Below are 16,497 nucleotides of genomic sequence, written 5' to 3' on the forward strand. Positions count from 1 at the left end.
ACCCTAACTTCCCGGTGGAGTGCCTGACCCTAAGTCCCCCCCCAGGAGCCCTAAACCTAACCCTCCCCCCCCCGGCGGCTGTCAGCAGCGGCGCCAGGCATCTCTTCGATCGGGATGCCGGGCGCCGGTCCCCCGGCGTCGGTAAAATCACAGGTGTCTAGATTTAGACACATGTCATTTAACCCTCGCCGGGATAAAGCAGTCGGGAAGCCGGCTGTCGGGATTACGTCCGCCAGCTTCCCGACTGCATACCTAAAGAAGATCTACCGTAGCCTTGTATTGCCACGAAAAAAAAAAAAAAACTACATGCCTGCCTAAACTAGACAGGAAAAGACACAGGTGTAGAGAAGGAGCACCAGTACATACCATCCCAGGGGGTGTTGTACTTGTCTCGGCTTATCTGCAGTGGACCCATTGTATGGGCTGCCGTGGAGAATGAAGGAGAAACATTGTTAGAACATATTTTAAGTTTAATAGGAAAATGCATTATGGACTTAACCATGTTTAGAACACACAACAGAATTGTTACCAGAGTGAAAATGACAACATATTTCTTCTAGAATGATTCATTTAAGTTGAGATAAAATTTATAGACAACATAATACCTTGTCTGGCCTCCCATCTGCATCCTTGAGTTGGATGTAAGGCTTCTTTCGAATTCGATTTAAATCTTCATGTAGACCATCTAATAAAAAAGCAAGTAATTCTTGGCAATCCTGCTGCTGATAACCGGAAAACTGAGGTGCAAAGCGGCCTACCTGAGTCTGTAACATAAATACACAAAAATTACTTCTAGTAACAAAACATCCTAATTTAGCAGGGGTGTAGTAGGTATTACTGCCGGCCGCATGGCCAGCGGTTCAAATCCCGACAGCGGAAACCCGGCAGGGGTGAAGATCCCGATCGCTAATTCAGGTAAGTACCGCTAACCTAATTCCCTACCCTTACCCTCCTTTAGGGGTGCTTAACCCTGACCCCCTAAGTGCCTAAACCTAACCCCCCCCCCTTCCCTGCAGCCTAAACCTAAGTCTCCTGGGGGGTTGCCTAATCCTAACCTCCCCTTCCCCTAGCCTAACCCTCCCGGGAGCATGCCTAACTCTAAATCACCCCCCCGGGAGCCCCTAACATACCTCCACTAGCCCCCCGCCCCCCCCCTTCGTTCGATATGCCGGGTGTCGGGCTCCCGGTGTAGGTCTAATGACAGGCGTCTGGATTTCGACGCCTGTCATTAGTACCTTGCCGAGATTAGAAAGTCGGGAAGCCGGTGGTCGGCATTTAGACCGTCGGCTTCCTGACTACATCCCCTTAGCAGTTACCAACTAAAGATACAGTGTTACACACAGTATTGCAGAATAGACTTATTAAGACCTATTAAGTGAAATACCACCAAATAACATAAGAACTACAATGTAAGAATACACGTTGAACTCCCCCCTCACTAATTTATAAAAAACAAATGCATAAAATAAAAACTTTGAAGGAATGAAAGCACCAAAAATATGCACTCACATATACCACCACAGGAGCCACCATCAATGGTAGTTTGCAGTATTAGATGAAGACCTATCCTTTAGGTGTTTTCAATATGTGAGTGCAATTACATAAAACATTACATTAATTTAATAGTTTTACATATTTATACATTTAAACTGATTACCATTCGGCACTTTTCATCATACAGTAAGTACATATACATACTGATGCATGCTACCTTTTATTTCGGAATCATGCATATTTTATAATAGGATTCTTCTTTGCTAATTATTACAATCAGGGTTGACTGGTTAAACCAAATAGTTTTTTTTTTTTTTAGACTGACTATAGGCACGTCACTGAGACTTAACCAAAGCCTATAATAAGGGAATGCCCCTGGTATTATTCCAAATACTTGTTGCTTGTGGCCTTCATTTGAGTGAGCTAAACCAATACAGTAAATTCACGCACAACAGAGAAATAGGGAGGGTGCACCAGATCAGAGAGGCACTAAATCTGCCTAGCATCAGCTAAGACTACGCAAACTCCTCCCCTAACAATCCTATAGGACAGGAGAAAACCATAAATAAAATTTTCAATTTTAAAGGGTAAACAACAAGAAATTAAAGAGACAATACACAGAGAAACACCTCATGGTTTAATCTCCTTCATGTTTATTTCAATTCAAACCTTTAGTCCTACTGAGATGAGTGGAAGGAAGAAATACTTGGGGGTGTAGCTCAATTTTGTTTTTTTGGTCGAGTTTGCAAAATCAAATATGAAAGACTATAAAACCAAATCCCCTTCAAAATTGAATATCGTCTAAACATCGGTACTTTTACATAGACCAACACAGGATCCAATAATTTACTAATATTCGATTTGAAATCGAACACAAAATCCCCAAAAGAATAGAGCTGCTTCATGGTGGCAATTTTAGCATGAGCATGTGCCAGTTACACAATAACATGCACAGATGTGAAAATACAAAGGGGAAAAAACGATGTAGGTCTCCCCCCGTTTTTTCTCAACCCGGACCGGCTCAGAAATGCCCTGTGCTGGTTGCATATTAAGGGGGGGAACCCCACATCTTTTCTTTTTTTTTATTTTACACTTTTAATAGTTTTTTTTTCACTTACACTACCGTTCAAAAGTTTGGGGTCACCCAGACACTTTCGTGTTTTACATGAAAACTGACTTATTTATCAAATGAGTTGCAAAATGAATAGAACATATAGGCCCTGATTCAGAGCCGCTCGCTCTGAATCTGGGCCCTCCTCCATTAAAATGGAGCGTCCTCCTGGACGCTCGTATAGCTGTGGGTGACCACCCACAGCATATACGAGCGGCCAAAAAGATGGTCGCGATGGTCTTGACCATCGCGACCATCGGACTTGCGACGGAAACCCTGCGGTAGGGTTTCCCAGCCACAAGCCCTGGAGTGATTTTGGCTCTATCAGAGCCAAAATCATTCCCACTGACATCACTAGTGATGTCAGTGGGGCCGGCTTCAGACGGTAGGCGTTCCCATGGAAACGCCTCTGTCTGGCCGCCACGCCCCCGGCACGCCCACCAAAGGGGGCGTGCTGTCAGTCACCATCGACAGCACGCCCCCTTTGGTGCGAGACCTGGAGCGACAGCTTGGCTGTCGCAGTCCGGATCTCGCGCATGCGCACGACGGAGCTCCCTCCGTCGTGCGCATGCGCAGTGGGGACCATCGACCCACTTGCGAGCGTACTGCCGTTTGTGAGTGGGTCTGAATGACCCCCATTAGTCAAGACATTGGCAAGGTTAGAAATAATGATTTTTATTTGAAATAATTTTGTCCTTCAAACTTTGTTTTCGTCAAAGAATGCTACTTTTGCAGCAATTACAGCATTACAGACCTTTGGCATTCTAGCTGGTAATTTGTTGAGGTAATATGAAGAAATTTCACCCCACACTTCCTGAAGCACCTCCCACAAGTTGGATTGGCTTGATGGGCACGTCTTGCGTACCATACGGTCAAGCTGCTCCCACAACAGCTCAATGGGGTTGAGATCTGGTGACTGCGCTGGCCACTCCATTACAGACAGAATACCAGCTGCTTGCTTCTTCCCTAAATAGTTCTTGCATAATTTGGAGGTGTGGTCATTGTCCTGTGGGAGGTGGAAACTGGCTCGAATCAAGCGCTGTCCACAGAGTATGGCATGGTGTTGCAAAATGGAGTGATAGCCTTCCTTATTCAAAATCCCTTTTCCCTTGTACAAATCTCCCACTTTACCAGCACCAAAGCAGCCCCAGACCATCACATTACCTCCACTATGCTTGACAGATGTCGTCAGGCACTCTTCCAGCATCTTTTCACTTGTTCTGCGTCTACAAATGTTCTTCTGTGATCCAAACGCCTCAAACTTCGATTCGTCTGTCCATAACACTTTTTTCCAATCTTCCGCTGTCCAATGTCTGTGTTCTTTTGCCCATATTAATCTTTTCCTTTTATTGGACAGTCTCAGACATGGCTTTTTCTTGCCACTCTGCCTAGAAGGCCAGCATCCCGGAGTCATCTCTTCACTGTAGATGTTGACACTGGCGTTTTGCGGGTACGATTTAATGAAACTGGCAGTTGAGGACTTGTGTGGCGTCTATCTCTCAAACTAGAGACTCTAATGTACTTGTCTTCTTGCACAGCTGTGCACCGGGGCCTCCCACTTCGCTTTCTACTTTGGTTAGAGCCTGTTTGTGCTGTTCTCTGAAGGGAGTAGTACACACCGTTGTAGGAAATGTTCAGTTTCTTGGCAAATTCTCGAATGGAATAGCCTTAATTTCTAAGAACAAGAATAGACTGTCGAGTTTCACATGAAAGTTCTCTTTTTTGGAGAGTATAATTGAACCCACAAATGTGATGCTCCAGATACTCAACTAGCTGAAAGGAAGGAAAGTTTTATAGCATCTCTAACGAGCAAAAGTGTTTTCAGCTGTGTTAACATAATTGCACAAGGGTTTTCTAATCATGCGCAATGTACCATTAGAACACTGGAGTGATGATTGCTGGAAATGGACCTCTATACACCTATGTAGATATTCCTTTAAAAACCAGATGTTTACAGCTAGTATAGTCATTTACCACATTAACAATGTATAGAGTGTATTTCTGATTCATTTAATGTTATCTTCATTGAAAAAAAGTGCTTTTCTTTCAAAAGTAAGGAAATTTCTAAGTGACTGCAAACTTTTGAACGGTAGTGTAGAAGCATACACAGATCTGTGCACGTTTCTGTGTAACTGGCACCTGCTCATGCTAAAATTGCCAGCAAGAAGCAGGTCTATTATTTTGGGGATTTTAAATTAGATTTTGTGTTCGATTTGGACATGGGCACCCAAAATCGAACAAGAAATCACTATTCAATATTGAACCACATTGAGTGTGATTTAGAAAAGGCTGACAAAATCAAATTTTTGTAAATGTGGGATTTTGACAGTGATATCTACATTTGATATGATTCAATTTCATGTGAGCTAAATCGAATATAAAATCGAATGCAAAATCGAAATTTGATAAATATATCCCTTAATCTGGCTCTCTTTTTAGGAGATAAATTATCCTCATAATTTTGGATTGGTAATGTTAGAAAGCATTATAACATGGTTGATCATGGTTTCTAATACATAGAAATGTTTCACAGTATTAATATAATATGCAGGATTACATTTTTCCATCAAAACTTTAGTGCAAAAAAACCCTGATTTAAACCAGTTACTAGGTTTAGTTAACCACATGTGCTGAGGTAACCTGTAAGAGTCACGGGCAGCGATTCTCAGATTGGTTTATCTGGAGGGTTGGCTCGCAGGACCGTTAAAACTCCCCATATAAAGTGCTACAGAGTCAAAACTTATCAATAAATCAGCTTCGATAGACCCTGTACTAGTTGGGTAATGATCGCAAAAGGTTTTTGCATATTGAGGAGCAGATCAATTAGCTGCAGGTTGACCGATTCGGTCTGTTCCCCTGGGTAAAATGCTTGGAGCTATTCAATTAACCCATGAGCGGCCCCAGAGGCTGCAGTTGGCGCTCATTTCTTCTTCCACCTCCATAGGTGGCAAACAGAAGTAAGCATTAACTGCAGCCTCTGGGCTACTCGAGGGTCTATATTGAAAATCTCTGGGCACTTTACCTTGGAAAACAGATCCAATTCAACAAGCAACCGCTTTACTATGTTACAATAAGTGCAGAGTTATTGATTTAACAAAAAAAATAGTCAAATTTTAAATTAATTCATTTAAATTAACTAAACTTCTAAAGAGCTCAATCAACGGGGTTTATTTTATACATATTTTTCACACAAAAGTATTTATATTATGCAGCATACCCCCTACTGCCAGCACTGATATATCCAGTGTAAAATTATCAATAAATAAAATACTAGACAGTCACTTATAATCAAATTGTAAATAAATTGACCACAGCTGTCTAAGCATAGAACTGATTGAGGTCTCCACTCCATTGCTTGGCTGTCATTGACAGCTGAGATAACGGGGATGTGGACGCAGCAGCCTTCACTAATGGATGCATTTAAACATTCAATAAGTATACTGTATGCCTACTGCAATGAACATCTATAATAGTCTTATTGGAAGAAGGGGTTGATCAGCATATACATAAGTAAAACTAAAAATAGATCATCAAGAATACAGTAAAAAAAAACTGAAGCATCCGAGAAATACTGAAATGCATAAAATATCATTGCAATTTGTTTTAACCTGCCAGAACAGCAAGAATAATACTGCCACAAAATAGGGATTAAAAAATATTTTTATACATGTATTTTGCTTGTTAAAATCCTATCATCCAGTTATTCTTTAAAGAAGATAACTGCATCTTTTTTTATTACTTCATATACTCAAATTTATAATATGATGTTTTGCACACATTGCTATTCACTTTTCAGTTGCTTTACAGCAGTAGCGTCCAATTTTTTTTTCCTGAAGTACCGATTTAAGAAACTGACATAAAACAGAAAGCCACAAAATATTTTCTCGCCTCCCTGCAATTAGGTAATGGTTCTTTGATGAATAAATCTTATTCTAATAAATGCTAAGATTAATTAAAAAAAAATCTTAAATAAACTTATTTTGAATAATTTTAGATTTCCATTTTGCTAAGATGCATAATATGCCACACAGAAGTGTCCCCAATTCATAATGTGCCACAGAGCAGTAGTTACCTCAATAAATGTCACATCTTAATGCTTCTAAGCTGGTTATGCCATGTAGAGCCCCTTCAGTCATACCCCTCAATATGGCAGCCTTAGACCCCCTCGGTCATGCCCCTTTATATGCCTCAGTCCTCAGAGCCCTCCCAAGTACTTATAGTGCCAGCTCAGAGACCCATCATGTAATATGGCAGTTCAGAGCCCCCTCTAGAGTATGTGTAAGCCCAGAGCCTTACTTATATGCCAGCCCAGTATCGTCCCCTGTTTAAGTGCCAACCCAGTGTCCCACCCCCCCCTTAAGTGACAGCTCGTTGTCCCACCCCCCTTAGGTGCCAGCCCAGTCTCCCCTGTCAAGTGCCAGTCCAGGGTCCTCCCGTTGAGTTACTTAACTCAGAGTCTGTCTGTCTACTGCTGCAGCCATAGAGTCCACAACCACCACTGCAATGCAGTCCTCACTCTGTCCAGTCACGTGCAGCTTTAGAGGTGGCCGGTCCGGCAATGATGTCGCCTCGCTGCTGCTAAACTACCTGCAGAGTCCGGACAGAGGTGTCTGGAGGTTCCGCGGAATCCAGGATGGTGCAGGGGCCATACTGTAGATGGGGGCACACTCTCTGTATCAGAGCCTGGCTAGCTAATTTCAGCCTGCGGGTTAGACCTTAGTTTGGGGCCCAGGCTTTTCTACCAGCAAATTGCAATAGAACATGATTTGACAGAAAAACAAACAGATGATAGGCGAGGTTTGTCTGTGAGTGTGGTTTAGATAGGCAATGAAATATATAAACAATTGTTATGTCATAGAGCTATAAACATATACAAAACGTACCAGTCCAATGTGACCAGAACATTTTAGTGACCAATATACAATACATGGACCATTCTAGTGACCGATACACAATACAGGTACCAATGTATTTAGAATTGGATATGTTGCCCATAGCAACCAATCAGATTCTACTTAACATTTAACTAGCACCTTCTAGAAGATAATAGCTAGAATCTGATTGCTTGCTATGGGCAACATCTCCACTTCTAAAAACTCTCACTTTAGTAAATATACCTCTATAGGTCTTGCGAAAAAACGTCATCTGACTTCCCATAAATGCCCAATGCCCTGACCACATCCAAGAGATGGAGAGAAGAATTCCCCTCTAAAGTATTCGACTGATTAACATACATATATAGATTTACAAGAGAATCGCGTCTGAAAAAGAATAAATAAGGCCGGTATTGCCCCTTCAAAGAATCAAGGCGCAGTCCCTGGTATAGCCCCGTCTGTAAAAAAGAAAGAATACTTGGCACACCAGCCAATATAAGTCTTCCAGACCCTATGAAAGATGGCTGCTGTCGCAGGCTTCCTAGTCTTAATCAAAGTCTGTACCACTATCTTTGAGAACCCTCAGTACTGGGTCTCGCCAATCCCGAAATTCAGGCTAGTGTCCATTATCTATCCGTGAGTTGTGACACACTGGATCATAACAGGAAATATTTTTGTTTAACCTACATGCCATTAGATCTATCTATGGAACCCTGCAGCGTTCCATAATTAAATTGAAAATCCTCTGATGGAAGTCAGCATCCCAATTTATCACTGCCGCAATAAATACCAAGATAACTTGAACAGACTGCTCTGCCCATCTCATTATTCGGGATGACTCTGACATTGCTTAACAACTTCTTGTGCCACCCTGATGGTTGATGCATGCCACCGTCGTGGAATCGTCCCACTGTTGAGAGATTGTTGAGATTGCCTTGTAAGAGGTTCTGAGCTTGCTTTAAAACATTGAACACTGGGCCTGATTCAGACCTGGACGCTAAGCTGCGAATACAATGGCCAATAATCGCACGTTTGCGTCAATATACGCATGCGCGAATCACTCACTGCGCTCAGGAATTGTGTGCTTGTAGTACACAGACTGGACGCTAATTTGAGTGACAGATAGTGCCGTTTGTGGGTGGTAACGGGAAGGTGCTTGTGAACGGGGGAGTGGATGTGCGAACGCAGGCATGTCTGGGCGTCTAAACGGTGTTTTAGGGGTGTGCATAATTAGCAAAGAAGCGTCATTGTACACATCAATTGGTTGTATTTTAGACAGCACTGTTCGCAGTGCTTGCGGTGGGGTAGGGTCTACCTCAAGCGCTGCGTGCAGCTCCGATGGCTCTCAATGTCACCGATTAATCACACATTTCCTGGAGATGACGTGTGCTAAGAGAAATGTGGGCGTCTTTATACTGGCATGCGTTTGCTCCGCCGTCGCTCTCTTTACACCAGACAGTGCGATCACGGCATTTGCATACACGGCTCCTTTTGGCTGCGAGAGAGCGCAGCTTCTGAATCAGGCCCACTGTGCTTAGTTCCAGAATATTGATTGGAAGAGCAGACTCCTTCCTGGACAAGAAGCCCTGAAACTGCAGCCCCAAGGTAAGTGCTCGCCAACCGGATAAACGGACATCTGTTGTTACCAAGGTCTAGTCCCTGGTGTGACTGGTGTGTCCGAATGAAAAACCTGAACAACTTTTTGTCCACTCTCTGCTACAATCTGGACCAATAATATAGAATTTGGTGTGAAGACCTCTGAAATTTAATCTTGCAAAAATAGGTCCCAGTCTTCCCTAAAAGTTCATGCACATCAGTATTGACACTCAGCAGGCTTTCAACAACAATCTCACCAGAGACTGCAGAACTGCCACTTATCCTCCTGGAATAAACACTCTGACGAGTTGTGTCCAACAGTATCCCTGTAAAGACCATACGCTCAAACATCAGCTTCGACTTTGGGAAATATATCATCCTGATGTGCTCATACAAAGTTTCAATTACAACCTGCTAATGTAGGGTGAGCTGCGCACTGGACCATTCATAGATCAATAAGTTGTTTCAGTAAACGAAAATGGTAATGTCCTGTCTCGGTAGCCAAGCAACCATGGCTCCCATAAATTTGATAAATACCCTTGGGGCCGTAGCAATCCCAAAGGGTAAGGCATGAAACTGGTATTGCAGAGGACCCACAGCAAATCTGGGAAGCTTGTGATTATCTGCCCAGACTGGGACATACAAACTAGCATCTTTGGATGTCTAAGGACACTAGGAATTCCTGCCATTGAATGACTTAGAACAGAGATTCCACCTTGACCATGTTTACGATTCAAATGCTTTCAGATCGAGCACTGGGCGATAAGAGGCAACCAGTTTTTAAACCGAAAAGTTGGAGGAGAAGCCCAACCGTTCTTGACCCTGCGGCACCAGAACAATGACTCTACCTGTTGCAGAGCCACTCTTCTAATCGGGTAGTTTGACAGAGGAGTAGAAAAAACAATCTGTCCCGTCGAGGACTCGTGAGATCTAAAATGTATCCTAAATACTAGATATGAACAAGGTGTCATGGAACTGAAGCTGATGAACCCCTACTACCAGCAGTCCAGAACAAGCTTGAGGAGCATCACACTGAAGAATTAACTTCTGGCTTGGTTCCTGAATATCTAGTTGCTAAGACCATGTGGCAAATTACATTTCCTCTTCTATAGGACCATAACTGTACCCTGGAGGACAGAGCCCTGGGACTGGAGGGAAACGAAAGGGTCTAAACCTAGGAGTTTTTCCCCTAGGTTGTAATACCAAGGTAAGGAATCATTCCTCCTATAATCTGGAAAATTATGTGATCTACTTATGGACCAAACAGACAGTTACCTTTAAACGGAATTGCAGGTTTTTCTTGGATTTCAGGTCACCTGCTATGACCTTAACCACAAAGATCTCCTGGCAGAAACAACAAAGGCTGATACGCCTGAAAGAAAAGAGGCTGTACACAAATATGCATGGCCTATACAGATGGAAGCTTGTATAGCATGACAAGGAGGCCTAATGAACCCATTCTGGACTGAACATCTTCTGCCAACTGATCCATTCAAGTCTCCATGTCGTTTGTCCAAGCTGCAGTCAGGGCTGTCCCTGCAAGTGCATATATAGCCTCCATCTTACAGTCCGCTGAATTTTTCAACGCTGCCGAATACGATGTAGGGATAACTGTAGATTTAGCAGGTCTAGCAATAGGGGAGTACAATAGAGGTTTAAAGGGAAAGGAGGTGAGTGAGCAAACAAGCAGCTGGTGCAAATGGTGTCCAAGAGGTACCCTCCGCCCTCCAGATATAAACAATGTAAAGAAAAGACAAACACCCCAGTTCCAGCGCTATGAAATACTTATGGTAATTAATAGGAGCTGTGTCCTGCAGTATCCAACAGTTTTAAGCGTTTGTCCTTTTTCAACAGGCCAAAATTTCATGTAAAAAAAGAGAAAGGTATATAGTGCAATACCATTTAATCACATAAGAAAAAATTCACATAAAAAACACAATATTAAAATGATGATGAGTGCAAAAATGGTCTACAAATGAGACTATTTAGGATCCCCAAACAGCTGGAGGACAACAATTACCAGATCATAGAAGAAAAATAGCAGGAAACAGGTCTTTTTCGTGCATCTCAAACACCGAAGTCCTGTATGCGATATCAGGAAAAGGTTCACCGTCAGCGTCCCTTGTAGATCTGTAACGAATCGTCAGGTTGGGTCCCAAAAGAGCAAGCAAACCAACGCGTTTCAACCCATATCTGGGGTCTTTTTCAAGGTTCAAATCAGAATGATCCCAGTGTGTATTTTGGTCCATTAACTACCTAGTTCAATCTAAATACATCGGACGCAGCTGGTCCCTAGACAAATGAAAACTACAAGTCCCATGACCACTTGCTGCGTCCGATCAAATTCCTATTCGTGGATCACAATCATGTGGTTACTCCTGTTCCGCTCGGCATGTATACAACGTCACTTCCGGTAAGTATCCATGGTAACCTGATGCATTCGCGTAGTCGAAACTACAAGTCCCATAGTTCCTTACTATGATCACTCAATTTCCTGATGGAGAAAGCGGGTACGTAACTTCTCCAATATTACTCAGTTCATACATTGAAGTAGCCAGTTCTCACACGACATCACTTCCGGTAAATAGTTATAACAACCGGAGTTGTTTACATGGTGACAGGGAACGAGATCCTTATTGTATTTTGCTCCATAATGTAGTGTATACGATGTCAGCAGATAGGAGATAATGAACAAAAGTGCTGTGTACTTGACGATCATAATTCTAAAATCAATAAAAGCAACAATGAATAACACATTAAAAAATAGATTGATCACAAAATATTGATAAAGTGCACAGTGCAATATTGGTGTACCAGATGAATATAATGGAATATAGGAAAGGTTAGCAAGAAAAAAAGTCTATAAAATTACAGAAACCATTTTATTTCAAAATCGAGGTTTAATCCTCCTGGTTTTAAAGTGCCCAACTCATAGATCTTTTTCATCTCAGCCTTAGCCAGTTGTTTTGGTAAGTTTTTTTGTCTCCAATTCCCTTTAACCCACATTAACCCTATAAACCTTCTTATGGCTAATGGCGAACAATTGTGACGTAATTTAAAATGACTAGACAATGCATGCGTTTCTAGACCTTTCTTTATATTGCGTAAATGTTCTCCTATTCATATTTTTAAAGGTCTAGAAGTACGTCCAATATAGTACAGTCCACATTCACACTCGATAGCATATATAACACTGCTAGTATTGCATGTTATAAATTCTTCAATAGAGTGAATTTTGCCATTAATATCTACTTGTGTGATTTTTGTTGTGCCGTTACTTTTTATGTGTCGGCACGCGATACATACTCCACATCCGTGGAAGCCCTTTGATCTAACAGTCGGCATAGCTTTTAGTTTTGGTAACACACTATTAACTAATGTCGAACTCAAAGATGGTGCTTTCCTGTAGATGCATTTTGGTTTCACTGGTATCAAAGAGCCAATGATAGGATATTTTTGTAGGATATTCCAGTGTTTTTTCAAAATTCTTTCAAAAATTTTATGTTGGCAGCTGTACGTAGTGAAAAAGGCCCAATCCTTCGGGTCATATTTTTCCATTTGTGCATTTTTTATTCTTTCTTCCAAGAGTTTTTCTCTAGGGATACTGTCTACCTCCCTTATCACTTTCTCCAAAGTTTCAGATTTATAGCCACTAGATAAGAATTTTGTTTTAAAGTTCTGTACCTGTGCTTCATAGTTGTCATTCTTACTACAATTACGTTTAAGATGTCTAAATTGGCTACCTGGAATGGCACTCAACCAGTTGTGATGGTGGCAACTATCGATCTGAATGTATGTTTGTGAATCGGTGGGTTTGGTAAAATTCATGGTATTTAAAACTCCTCCGTCAACAAATAGGGTTATATCTAAAGAATTAACCGTGCACTCACTTGATACAAAACTAAAATCAATATTAAAAGGATTATCATTTAGATATTGAAAAAAATCATTTAAAAGGTCCAAACCTCCTTTCCAGAAAAATAAAACATCATCTATATATCTGGACCAGGACACCAGGTTCGCACCATAGGGATTGTTATTCCAAATCTTTTCTCTTTCTCCCATTGTCCCATGAAGATATTCGCATAACTTGGAGCGAACCTTGTGCCGATCGCAGTTCGACCTTCTGGATGTAGAAGGTATCATTAAAATTAAAATAATTATTCGTCAAAATGAAAAGTACCCCCTCTACAATAAAATCTTGCAGTTCTTGTTTCAAAGTGCTTAATTTTAAAAATTCTGTGACTGCATTTATGCCATCCTGATGATCTATAATAGTATATAAAGATCGAACATCCGCTGTTACCATAATTAGTCCTTCTTCCCATTGGACTATTTTCAACATATTTAGAAGGTCTTTTGTATCCTTCAAATGGGATTTATTGGTAATGACTAAAGGTTGTAGGTGGAAATCGATAAATTCGGACAGATTAGCTGTCACCGAGTTTATACCAGAAACGATTGGTCTCCCCGGCGGATTCAGAGGGTTCTTGTGGACCTTGGGGAGTATATATAATACCGGAATTGTCGGTTCTGTCATTAAAAGAAACTTATATTCATTTTCTGTCAGGATCTCCAAACTTTTATACTTCATCAGCATTATTTGAAGTTTTTTTTAAATTCCCTCTGTAGGGTCTGTTTTTAATTTTTGATATGTATTGCTGTCATTTAATTGATTGTAAGCTTCTTTTTCGTACAGTGTTCTATCGTGAATTACAATCCCGCCGCCTTTGTCGTCGGGTTTTATTACAATATCTGTCATTTCTTTCAATTCTTTTAATGCCGTTCTCTCTTTGAGAGTTAAATTGTATTTGGATATTTTTGTATCCATTTTTTGTAAGTCTTCATTGACCATGGCAGAAAAAGTATCTACAAAATTTCCTTTTACATAGGAGGGGTACAAAATAGATTTTGGCTTAAAAGGGGTACCACTAATAGTTGTAAAATCACCCTCTGTTAAATCTGATTCTTTACTCAAGAAAAACTTCTTTATGGATAACTTTCTAATATATTTTTCTAAGTCTATAAATGTTGAAAATTTATTTAGGCCCATAGTTGGTGCATATTTCAGGCCCTTTTCCAACACTGTGGTTTGATCTTTAGAGAGGGTATTCTTACTTAGGTTAAATATTTTAACTTTTTGTAGTTGAGGAGGTTCCACAATCGTATTTGTCCTATTTTTCTTTTTCCTATTTTTTAGTACTCGTTACAGATCTACAAGGGACGCTGACGGTGAACCTTTTCCTGATATAGTATACAGGACTTCGGTCTTTGAGATGCACGAAAAAGACCTGTTTCCTGCTATTTTTCTTCTATGATCTGGTAATTGTTGCCCTCCAGCTGTTTGGGGATCCTAAATAGTCTCTCATTTGTAGACCATTTTTGCACTCATCATCATTTTAATATTGTGTTTTTTATGTGAATTTTTTCTTATGTGATTAAATGGTATTGCACTATATACCTTTCTCTTTTTTACATGAAATTTTGGCCTGTTGAAAAAGGACAAACGTTTAAAAATGTTGGATACTGCAGGACACAGCTCCTATTAATTACCATAAGTATTTCATAGCGCTGGAACTGGGGTGTTTGTCTTTTCTTTACATTGTTTATATCTGGAGGGCGGAGGGTACCTCTTGGACACCATTTGCACCAGCTGCTTGTTTGCGCACTCACCTCCTTTCCCTTTAAACCTCTATTGTACTGTCTATACTTCCCTCTTTTAAGGATTGGAAGAGTGCTGCAATTATGTTTAGACACAGGGATCACAGAAAATCTATTTTTGAGAATGTTTTCAAAGAGGATAATGAGACTGGGATTCTGGTAGACGAAAATTTAGAAGATACTATGCGGAAGCTAGAAAATGTACTGTTAAAGGAGAATAAGATTTGGTGGGAGACAATAACATTAGAAAAATATGTCTCACACCAATTAGTACCAAAAGGTTTAGTTATACATAAAGTAGCATCCTTTTCTGATTCAAATGAAGAATTTAAAACTAGATGGGATAATATTCTAAAGGATTGCTCTTTGAATTTAATGAATCTTATTATTAATGAAAGAAAGAAAGATCTTCTGGAATTAGAAAAAGAAATTGATTCCTATAAGGAAGTAATTGCCCTTTTCTCTGAAACCCAAAAATATAAAGATCTTGAGAAACGTGTAGAATACAGTTTGAAAAGAAATGAAAGATTATTAATAGACCGTAAGGTAAAGAAATTTAACAGAGATAAAAACGCACTAATAATGGAAACCAATAAAAATGAAAAAGAGACGATGGAATATAAAGGAAGATTAGCCCATTTGTCTACCAACTTTTCTCCTCCTCCTTTTCACTCTAAGGGTCAGAGGACCAAGAGGGTTTTTAAGAGAGGAGACACAAATAGAGTATCCTTTCAACATCTGAGAAAAGACAATAATTATCCAGATACAAGGAATAAAATAGAGAGATTTGAGGATGCCCCCCATACATCTCCTCTTAAAAGTTACAATGGATGGAGAAACAATAGGAGAGAGATTTACAAGCCCCCTCAAAGAAGGAATAGGTATCAAGAAAAATGTAATGATATAGAATTAGATAGAGATCTGCCAACTATTTCTAGCTACAACAAATTTCAACCGTTGCAAGATCTGGATATGCCATCAACTTTTTTATCCAGAGGGAGACGCTTCCAACCCCAAAGATAACAAATAAAAAAACTAAGAGAGGTTGTAGGGGAGGTAGGATCAAACATAAGGAAAAAAGGAAAATCCTACTAAAAAATAGGAAAAAGAAAAAGAGAAATAGGACAAATACGATTGTGGAACCTCCTCAACTACAAAAAGTTAAAATATTTAACCTAAGTAAGAATACCCTCTCTAAAGATCAAACCACAGTGTTGGAAAAGGGCCTGAAATATGCACCAACTATGGGCCTAAATAAATTTTCAACATTTATAGACTTAGAAAAATATATTAGAAAGTTATCCATAAAGAAGTTTTTCTTGAGTAAAGAATCAGATTTAACAGAGGGTGATTTTACAACTATTAGTGGTACCCCTTTTAAGCCAAAATCTATTTTGTACCCCTCCTATGTAAAAGGAAATTTTGTAGATACTTTTTCTGCCATGGTCAATGAAGACTTACAAAAAATGGATACAAAAATATCCAAATACAATTTAACTCTCAAAGAGAGAACGGCATTAAAAGAATTGAAAGAAATGACAGATATTGTAATAAAACCCGACGACAAAGGCGGCGGGATTGTAATTCACGATAGAACACTGTACGAAAAAGAAGCTTACAATCAATTAAATGACAGCAATACATATCAAAAATTAAAAACAGACCCTACAGAGGGAATTTTAAAAAAACTTCAAATAATGCTGATGAAGTATAAAAGTTTGGAGATCCTGACAGAAAATGAATATAAGTTTCTTTTAATGA

The 16,497-nt window shown here is 40.2% G+C and overlaps 1 protein-coding gene across 5 annotated transcripts in view; it reads right to left on the minus strand.

The window, feature by feature from the left end:
• Positions 1–16,497, minus strand: part of USP15 (ubiquitin specific peptidase 15) — a 163,332-nt gene that overhangs the window by 60,907 nt on the left and 85,928 nt on the right. For all 5 annotated transcript variants that reach the window (XM_088478112.1, XM_088478115.1, XM_088478111.1 and 2 more), the window contains one exon: positions 606–764. In XM_088478112.1, the coding sequence (XP_088334238.1) occupies positions 606–764 (159 nt within the window). The remainder of the gene's footprint in view (positions 1–605; positions 765–16,497) is intronic.

The sequence above is a fragment of the Taudactylus pleione genome, unplaced genomic scaffold, assembly GCF_031769625.1.
Source record: "Taudactylus pleione unplaced genomic scaffold, aTauple2 ptg000207l, whole genome shotgun sequence".
NCBI lineage: Eukaryota > Metazoa > Chordata > Amphibia > Anura > Myobatrachidae > Taudactylus > Taudactylus pleione.